The sequence below is a fragment of the Engraulis encrasicolus genome, chromosome 19 (genome assembly GCF_034702125.1).
Source record: "Engraulis encrasicolus isolate BLACKSEA-1 chromosome 19, IST_EnEncr_1.0, whole genome shotgun sequence".
Classification (NCBI taxonomy): domain Eukaryota; kingdom Metazoa; phylum Chordata; class Actinopteri; order Clupeiformes; family Engraulidae; genus Engraulis; species Engraulis encrasicolus.
Genome location: NC_085875.1, coordinates 1,649,435 through 1,659,449, shown reverse-complemented (window position 1 = coordinate 1,659,449; position 10,015 = coordinate 1,649,435). Strand labels below are relative to the sequence as shown.

The window sequence follows — 10,015 nt, the reverse complement described above, 5'->3', positions numbered from 1 at the left end:
TTCAATCTCGCACTGTAGTGTGTGTGTGTGTGTGTGTGTGTGTGTGTGTGTGTGTGTGTGTGTGTGTGTGTGTGTGTGTGTGTGAAAATGCTGGCTTCAATCTCGCACTGTAGTGTGTGTGTGTGTGTGTGTGTGTGAAAATGCTGGCTCAATCTCGCACTGTAGTGTGTGTGTGTGTGTGTGTGTGTGTGTGTGTGTGTGTGTGTGTGTGTGTGTGTGTGTGTGTGCGCGTGCGTGTGTGTGTGTGTGAAAATGCTGGCTTCAATCTCGTACTGTAGTGTGTGTGTGTGCGTGTTTGCGTGCATGTGTGTGTGTGAAAGTGCTTGCTTCAATCTCGCACTGTACTGTGTGTGTCTGCGTGCGTGTGCGTGTGTGTGTGTGTGCGTGTGAAATCGCTGGCTTCAATCTCTTCGTACTCACTGCTGGGTGGCGATGGTGGGTTCGCTGCCGCAGGTCTCGGCGACGGAGGGGCTGGTTCTGTCCGAGGAGGCGGAATGCAGACTGGGCCTCCGCTCCGACTGGCTCCGCCTGACGTAGGGCCGTCCGGGCACCGACACGGGAAATCGCCCACGCTCCCCCCAGAAGTAGGCAGTAGGCGGAGCCGGAGCCGGAGGGGGAGGGCTCTCCGTGGAAGCCCAAGCCTGGGGCTTTTTGGGAACAGAGCAACAGGGCTTGGCCTCGAACATGCACGGCGATGCGGGACAGAACACAGAACGGGCGTTGCTGGACACCCGTGATGAGGCGGAGGCGGATGACGAGGCGTCACTACTGCTGTCACGCATCCATCTTTGCGTCTTTGGAGAGCCAAGTGGGGACCTATTGCTGCAGTCACGCGTCCATCTTTGTGTCTTTGGAGAGCCGAGCGGAGACCTACTGCTGTTGCTGTCCCGGCCCCATCTCTGTGTCTTTGGAGAGGCAGGCGGGGACGGCGTCTTAAAGGAGTATGAGGTAGATGATGTGGCAGCAGCAGGACCGGGCTGCTGGTCTCTCTGCTTGCTGGTGGCACTGTTGGGGCTGGTGGCATGTCTCCTTTGGCTTACCGGGGGTGGTGTTGGGAGTTTGCGCGTGGCGGGAGGGGTGGAGGGAGGCGTCGGCTGCTGCTGCTTTCGGTGCAGCACAGGTGGGCTGGGAAGTCTCCGCTGGGCTGCGGTGACGAGGCTGCTGCTGGGATTTACAACAGGCGGCGTGGTGGGCAGCATTCGCACCCGTTTGGATTTTGACTTTGCGGCCGTCGTTTGATGATGACGACCGCCGTTACTCTCAGGAGTGGAAGGCACTGAATCGGAAGAGGTGCTGTCTCTCTGTCTACTGGGGGACTGCTGCAGTCCTCTACTCTTTCTCCCCGCGTTCAGCCCCATCCTCTGCACCTTTTTAGGCGAGAAGCCAAATGCGTTACTATTACCACTACTGTCCGCACTGACCTCAGTCATAGTAGACTCCTGGTAGGAAGCAGCAGAAGCAGCAGCAGCAGCAGACAATTCCTGCTGGGCTCCACAAGGGGGCAGTGTGGTGGTGTTGGTGCTGCTGCTGCTGGGGGGGCCTCCTCCTCCTGGGCGCATGTTGCCTCGGCTGGGCAGCACGCTGACACACTGCATGGAGGCGCGGAGTCTCTGGGTGACCGTGGGTCTCCGGAGGAGAGGCGAGTACCCACCTCCTCTACCCACCTCCCCACCACCACCACCTACTCCTCCTCCACCTCCTCCTGCTCCTCCTCCTCCTCCTCCACCTCCTCCTTCCTCTGGCTGCGTGTACCTGTGATGTAGGCCTACGTGGACGTTTTCAAAGGAGTTGTCCATGAGGACCTCCAGAGGTGGCGGCGGCAAGCTGTCGATGTCGACGTCGGTCAGTCTGTCCGAGCACCTCGAGTCCGATCGTCGGACGTCGCCGTCGTCGCTTCCGATTGCCAGCGCCGCGCCCCCTAACCCGGGGATGATGGGCACCCCGCATTTGAGGACGCCTTTCAAGGGGCCGAGGACTTTAGCGTTCTCGGGTGTGTGTTGTACCTCCTCCACTCCTTGGCTGAACGTGTCTATGAGTCTTTTGACGTTGTTGCGCCCCCCATACGCCCCCCCGGCAGGCCTCTGTGGAGTTAAAGGGCTTGAAGGGGTTTGCTTCGCGTCAAGCTTGTCGTCCGAATCGTTCTTATTATTATGCTCGCTTTGGCTGTCGCTATTCGACTCCTTCTGCGCCTCCTTGTCTTTCCCTGAGCTGCCTGTGTGTGTGTCTTTCGCTGAGCTGCCTGTGTGTGTGTTGTGTGTGCTGTGTGTGCTGTGATATGGTTGTTTTTTATGGGATTTCGAGGGACTGCGCGGGGTCTTCTGCAGAGGTTGTAAGCCGCGAGCTGGCGTGGACGGGGAAGTGGAAGCGGGCGGCTGTGTTTTCCCCTTTCCCTTAGGCCCGTTGCTCCGGATGTTGCCCTCCGCTTTGCTCATCTTCTCGATCCTCTGCGACAGGTCCTTCTGAGTCCTCTCCAGCTCGAGTAGCGTGGGGTCCTCCGCCTTCCGGATGGAGTCGGCAGAGTGCGCGCGCCGGTGTCGGACCGCCGTGGACTTCCTCTTGGGCGTGGGCGTTTGAGGCCTCCTCGGCGTCGTCATCTCCGCCCCTCCTTCGCTCCACTGTCTCCTGCTGATCTTCGGACTCTCCGGCTGCTTCGTCTTGGAGGGTGAGTTCGTGTTCGAGTTTACCTTTTCCGACGGTAGGAACCGGATGCGACCGCTAATCGCATCCTTTAGCTTTAGCGTCATTTCTATGTTTTGTGGATTCTCGATGCGTCTGGAGGGTAAACGGCGCGGCTGATGGGCAGCGTGTCGCGGGGACGACTTATTGTTACCATCGTCTCGCCCGCCGTCGTCCTTGCGATCTTTCTCTTTCCCCTCCTCCTTCTCGTCGTCCCCGTCCTCCTCCTCGTCGTTATCGTTGTCAATGGAGTCCATGCTCCTCCGAAGCAGCTCCGAGGTCACTTGGTCCTTGGCGAGATTACAGAAGGAGTCCAAGGAGGTGAGAGAGAGGCTGGACCCCCTTTGCAGCGCGGGTTTGAACCTCCCTAGCCCCGCCCCTCTCAGGAGGGCCGGCGTGGGGACCACGCCCATTGGACTGCTCCCCGATGTACGAGTAGTGGCACTGGACTCACAGCTCTCCCGCCGATGCCTGGAAGAGAGTAAAGTTAAGTAAGTAATAACTTTTATTGGTAACACACATTTAACAACGGTGCAAAACTGACCCAAAGTGCTGTGAACAAGTGCCTAGAACAAAATTGTGGTTAAAACAAAATTAACACATACATAAAAGCAATGAAGCATATCAGCGGCAGCCGTGGCTCAGTGGTTAGAGCACTGGCCTTTAGATCAGAGGGTTGCAGGTTCAAATCCCACCAATACCAGCACCTTCATCCACAGCTGAAGTGTCCTTGAGCAAGGCAGCTAACCCCACATTGCTCCAGGGCCTGTAAGTTACCAATACCCTGAACTAAATAAGTGCAAGTTGCTTGGGATACAAGCGTCAGCTACGTGTAATGTCATGTAATGTAATGTAATGCAATAATGGCACATTTTAGAAGCATTCCAATAGCAAAAGACCTCTGGGCAGTGGTGGAGAAAGTAAAAGTAAAAGTAAAACACAGTTTTTTTCCAACACAGGTAACTTATCTGAGTAAAAAGTAGACCAATGTACTTTTCTTACGATAAGCTGATTCTGCACGGGTTGGATTGAGTTTGTGGTGGGTCCTTGTTAAGTTTTTATTGTTTTTCAGTAATAACACAGTCCATCTCAATAGGTAGGTACAATGGAGTAAATGGTGTAACAGCTATGTTATATCATGTGCTACTGTTGTAATTACACCACAAAAGTACTTTTCCTTTTACTTTGTCCACCACTGCCTCTGGGCTCAGTGTACAGTTGAAAAGTGGAGGAGGCCCTGCCGTGGCTAACTGGTAGGGTACTTGTCTGCCATGCGGCTGACCCAGGTTCGATTCCCGGCCCGGGTCCTTTGCCGACCCCTACCCATCTCTCTCCCCATTCGCTTCCTGTCCACCTCTCAAACTGTCTCATCATCGATAAAGTTGTAAAAGACATACAAATAGAAAAGTGGAGGAGACGTGCTCACACTATCGCCTAATGATTCTCACCGTTCTTAACTGGGTGGTGCTGAATACCACATAAACCATACATGAATGAATGAGCGGGGGACAGCACTCTTTAGACCAGTGTTTCTCAAAGTGGGGCGTAAGTCCCCCTGGAGGGACGCGGAGGCAGAACAGGGGGGGCTTGTGACCTCTGATTTTGATTCCCCCCCACCCCTAAGGAAATGATTTCCTGTCTCGCAAAAAGTCAATACGTTTTCAGCATTATATACATAATTATAAACATTATATTATTAATTGTCATATAGGAAAGGAACACACATTCCACTGCAGTCCTTCTTTGTTTTATCTCACCAGTCACCTTTCCTTTGATTCTGCACAGCGCAGCGATTGTAAAATTAGTCTGTACAAGTACTGTTGCTTGGGGGGGGGGGCTTGGAAGCACCGAAAACCTCCAAAGGGGGGAATGATGGGAAAAGTTTGAGAACCACTGCTTTAGACTTTAGGGCAGTGATTCCCAACCTTTTTTGTCCTGTGTACCCCCTACGCATCTTTGTCACATGATGAGTAACCCTCCTTCATGCTCTATATCTGTTCGTCTGCCTATCCCAATGTGATTACACTCCATATATGTGTTATTATCACATTTTCCACATACCCCCTGAGGTGGGTTTGCCCCCCCTGGTTAGGAAACACAACTTTAGGGTACTAAGAAGCTGGTTCAGCAGTAAAGCAGGTTAAGTTAAGAGGTAAATCATCTAATAGAAGAGCCTGGAAATAATAGAAGACTCCAGGCTCTTCTATTAGATGATTTACCTCTTAACTTAACCTGTTTTACTCCTAAACCAACTTCTTAGTAGGCCTATACATCAGGGATGGGCAACTTTCAAGTTAAGGAGGGCCACACTTTTTAATCGCCACCATCGGAGGGCCATATGACCACGGATCTGTCAGCAACTCGCAGAGTTCGAGGTGCATTTGGTTGCTCACTGACTATCGATAGTGTTCTCTATCGGTCAACAGTATAATTACAATGCATTAATTCAGTAGTGTTTTAAAAAAAATCTTCTCATTATTTTGTAAAGTCATGTTTTATCCATGTAAGGGCCACACTGAGTAAGGAGGCGGGCCGCATGTGGCCCCCGGGCCTCCAGTTGCCCATCCCTGGCCTATACAGTACCTAGACCTAGGGCCCTGAAGAGTGCTGTCCATGGCTTCCTTCATTCATTCATGGCAAGTGTAGGCCTACGGTTACACCTACACCTGACGAAGACCAGACTGGTCGAAACGTTGTGTTTTAATTAGAGATGCACCGGATCCTGATTTTTAGGATCCTGCCGGATACCGGATCCACTGCTTAAGATCCTGCCGGATCCGGAACCGGATACTGGATCCTATGAAAGGGTTGAAACACATAGCCTACTCACACACGTGGGCCCTTTTTATCACGTTGGCTCAAACTATTTTGACTTAAAAGCCTTGGCTACCGGATCCTGGATCCTGGAACCGGATCCGGATAGTCTGAAAAACCCCTATTATCCTGCCGGATCCGGAACCGGATCTTGGATCCTGTACATCTCTAGTTTTAGTAAACCGGGAGCAGCAACAGTGTGCGGACCTTCTTTCTTTTCTTGGTTCATCCGTGTTTAAGTCCAGCACCTGTTTTATCTGGACGTGCGCGCTCTCCAAAACGCCACTAGGCCAGGGTTTCCCAAACTGGGGTGCGTGCAAACTCCTAGACTTATCATGCAACAAGTTCCATTGTAATCATGGCAGAAAAAACGTCATGTCTATTGGAAATGAGGTTTGCTCAAAATGTGCGGTTGTGCAACATTCGCTTAGGGGGTCAGCAAACCACACTGAAATGTAAAAGGGGGTGCGCAGGAAAAAAAAGTTTGGGAACCACTGTAACTAGGCCTACAGTACATTTGCAACTTGCCTGTGTCTGTCCAGGCCGAGCAGCGACTCGCTCTCGCCGCCGATGCCGCTGTCCTCGCTGAACAGTGCCGAGTCCTCCGGTCCGGGCCGGCGCAGCGACGCCGCCTCCACGCGCGACAGCAGCTGCATGAGCCGGGCCTCCGACGCCCGCTTCGCCGCCAGCTTGTCCTCCAGGACGTCCGTCACGGACGTGAAGTAGTCCGCCGCCTCTTCCAGCGCCGCGTCCCCCACGCCGCTCACCGATTGGCTCACCAGGTGCATCCGCTGGACGGTGTACTGGAGCAGCTGCTGGAGCAGATCCGGTTGAGGCGGTTCGGTCGTCGGGGACGCCGACGCCGATGACGAGGCCGATGCCTTGGTGCCAGAGGACTTTTTTGCTGCCGTGGGGGCGGCGACGGTGGAGAGGTTCTTCATACTAGGGCAAGGCCACGCCAGGTGTTCGCCGTGCTCTTTGAGGAGTTTCTCTCCCTCGTCCACAATCTCCTCCAGGCCCCTGTTGATCTCCTCGTAGCGCATCAGCATGAAGGACACCATGGGCTGCAGCAGGAGCTGCGTCTGGGCGGCGTTGTCAAGGAGGCCCAGCAGCACCTCGTACTTGGTGATGCTGGGGTTGAGGTAGCTGTAGGCCGCCTGGTGAGCCTTCACCAGCAGCTCCGGGAAGTCCACTTTCACTTCCGGGACCGGAGGCGGAGCAGGAGGAGGCTTTTTCTCTTTCTCCTTTTTCCTGCTGCTGCTGCTCCCTTTAAGTCCTTTCACGGATTTTTTAGATTTCGATCTTTTGGGGGTTTTGTTGTCAGCTGCTGCTGCTGCTGGTTCCGGATTAGTGTCCACCCCCCCATTCATGTGCTGCTGCTTGAGCTGAGACAGAATGTCAGCCGCGATCTCCTGGGGGGCGAGTTTCTCCAAGAGATCCCCGCCCAGTTCGCTGACCGCTTTCTTAGCCGAGAGGGCGATGCTGGAGTATTTGCCCGTCGCCTGCTGCCTCTCGCTAACCAAAGTCCAGGAACCCTGCTCTCCATCTGCAGTGGCTTCACAACAAGCTCCGTCGTCGTCCGGCGGATACTCAGCTGCCGGCTCCTGGCCCGATCCGGGTCCCGGTGGCAGAGGGTCCCTGGCCCTGATGAAACGGTTCCCCCTGGACGGGGAACAGCCCATCTCAGAAGCCCGCACGAGTGGCCTACACGCTACGTTACTCCGCTAATGTTGACCAAGCAAACGCTAAACACAGCAAACAAGGCAAAAGGAGAAGAAAACAAATCCTGCGGAATGACGAAATAACCTTGTGTGTGTCCTCTCTTGACTATCCACCTGCTGCGGCACCTCGTGTCACGTCATGTTCAGATGCTCAGCCGCACGGATGCATCTGACAGCTTGCTTTTGTCCCCGTACAAGAAAAGAGCCAAGGTATCCATGTCCAACAAAGCCAAGATAAATCCACTCAGCATGTGTCCCCATCGTTAGCTAGCTGGTTGTTGTCCTTTCGGAAACGTCAGATAATTTTTTTTCCTCATCTTGTTGACGTTTTTTGTTTGTTTTGTTTTGTTTTGTCAAGAAACGGCCGGAGCTCCACTTGGACCGTGGCGTGGACGGACAGCTGAAAGGATTAGAGGGAGGCTTTCAGCGCTGACTGACTAGAGCGCGCGTGCCCATATGTCATGTCAATAGAACTCCCATGCTCCTGAGACCTTAAGCCTATTAAGGTAATGAACACTCCTCTACAGGTAGCTGTTTATAGCCTACGCAGCGCTACACAGCACAGTACATCTCTCCATATGAGGCAACTTAACTTATTGCGGCTGTTGATTAAATAGGGTTTCACTACATGAAAAATAAAAATGAGCACCTGGAAAAAGAAAACATCAAAATGGTATTTTATGTTTTGTTTTGTTATCTAAATGTAGGAAATGAACATTTAATATCCAATAAAAAAACAAAGAAAAGAAACAACCAAACAAAACAAATCAATAACACTCCTGGAACATTTTTAATTTTTAGTGCCTTAGTCAGAGAATTTATTCTCATTTTTGACCCTCCTGGAACAACTGGACATTCATCTGACACTTGTAAAATGTATGGAATGGATGGCCACACTATATGACACATTACACCTCTCTGCCGGGCTTAGAGAGGCTACTGACGTAAAGGCTATGACCTGGGCTAGTGGCCTGCTATAGGCGGACGGACGCAGCCAAGGAGGGATTACTGCACTGGCCTACTGGGCCCAGGTCCAAGGGCCCCAAGAGCCAAGGGGGGCCCTGAAGCCCATGCTAACATGCTAACATGCTAAACAAACACTTCAGAATTCGTCTATGTTTATGTCCTTGTATTGTATGAAAATTGCATGTTTACGTACCGTTTTTTTCAAATATTCTCGAGGAGAGAAAACCCAGACCCTCAACAAGGAAGGCTGTTTAATATTTTCACTAAAACCCCAAATTGGGGAGGGAGGGGGGCCCTTTCTTGTTGTCTGACCCAGGGCCCCAAGGACTCATAATCCGCCCCTGTATGGAGTGGAAAACGGATTTACCTGCTGAGATGGAGCGGATCACCCTCGGGTTACAGAGGACATGTGACCCGATCACCTGAAGCACGCGATGGGCCCTGGCCAAGTAAAGACCTGTGGGGAACGCCCAGGGAAATTACCTGACAGAAACTCAGGACTTACACTGATTTTCTAATATCAAACACAAGCAGGTAATTGGAGTGCTTCTGGGTCTTCACCTTTTTTCCTTGGTGCTCATCAGTGTAGAGGCTCTCAAACTTGGTCCATAAAGACAGATGCTGAGGCACTCAAGGTTGCAATTTTTTTTACTTTTTTGCATCAGCATCTGTCGTCCTGGACAATGATTTTCTAATATAGTTAATTTATTTTTCACTGAGCCATTTATAGGTATTGGACTTTTAAAAAATGGAGCTACAAAAATATATAGTAGCCCCTTACTGTAGATGGGGTGTCCGGCAGGCCTATTCAATATTTACGGAAAATACTCAACTACATCATAACAACATTGCTATGACAGTGCCGAGAGCCTTAAGTAACAGATTAAGACATAGAAGTTACAATTTTGGTGACAGTAAGGTTATAACATAGGTGCTGTGCTAAGGGGGTAGCCTCTTACTGCAGCTGGAGTCACTGGAGACCCTATTCACTTGCTGAAAATGTTTAACTGCATCATAACAACATTGCTATGACATTACAGAGAGCCATAGTGCTGTGCTAAGGGGTTAATTAACTGTTATTCGTTGGATTTGTTTGTGGGATTTCTTCACAGACATTAGTCACCTCTGAAAGAGAGAAACACTCTTAGGAAAATCCACCAGAGGACTTCCTACAGAAAACTATGAAAACAGAGGCATGCACTCGATAATGTGAAATGATATGTGAAACTTTTGTCATTTGGAAGTAGTAGTCAGTTCATGGGGTTTTTGTTCAGGTGATTAGAATTTGGCCAGGGTGGGAATTTGGCCAGCGTTATTTAAATGCACAGCAGTGGACAAAAGAGCTCTTCAGAGAGTGGTCAGCACAGCTCAGAAGATCACCAGCTGTCCCCTGCCCTCTTTAGAGGAGTTGTTCTCCAGTCGCTGTTTGAAGAAAGCCAAGCAAATCATCAGAGACCCCTACCATACTGGACATAAACTGTTTGAGCTGCTGCCATCAGGCAGGCGTTACAGGGCTCTGGGTACAAAAACAAACAGGCTAAAAGACAGTTTTTATCCAAAAGCAATCTACACACTTAATTTTGCACAGCTGACTTTTTAAAATCTGAATTATTTTTATACAGTATATATATAGGTTTCTTTGTTGATTTTTTAGATTAAACAACAATGTTTAAAAAAAAACTAATGAAATGAAGTAAAAGAGAAGAAAAAAGTGATACTAAAATAGATAAGGGAAATAAATTGAAACTAGATTGCATTTCCTCACAGAAAATGCTGGAGTATGCTTGCCCTCCATGCATTCGCTGCCCCTCATGCATGCGTTGCCCTTTATGCATGTT

At 50.9% G+C, this 10,015-nt stretch overlaps 1 protein-coding gene across 1 annotated transcript; it reads right to left on the bottom strand.

Moving 5' to 3' along the window:
• Nucleotides 1–416: 416 nt before the first annotated feature.
• Nucleotides 417–7,172, bottom strand: pcare1 (photoreceptor cilium actin regulator 1). Its single transcript, XM_063183992.1, has 6 exons — nt 6,434–7,172; nt 6,019–6,394; nt 2,343–3,147; nt 1,766–2,081; nt 871–1,681; nt 417–765 (listed from the first exon to the last, which is right to left on the bottom strand). The coding sequence occupies exons 1-6, from the start codon at nt 7,170–7,172 to the stop codon at nt 417–419; spliced, it is 3,396 nt and encodes a 1,131-aa protein (XP_063040062.1).
• Nucleotides 7,173–10,015: the final 2,843 nt, after the last annotated feature.

What these genes read in the sequence shown, in the direction of transcription:
- pcare1 (XM_063183992.1), bottom strand. Translation starts at nt 7,172, where the DNA reads ATGGGCTGTTCCCCGTCCAGGGGGAACCGTTTCATCAGGGCCAGGGAC. An exon ending in CTCGGCCTGGACAGACACAG is followed by an intron (nt 3,148 to 6,018) that starts GCAAGTTGCAAA and finishes ACTCTCTTCCAG; the next exon opens with GCATCGGCGGGAGAGCTGTG. An exon ending in CCACTTCCCCGTCCACGCCA is followed by an intron (nt 2,082 to 2,342) that starts GCTCGCGGCTTA and finishes TTAACTCCACAG; the next exon opens with AGGCCTGCCGGGGGGGCGTA.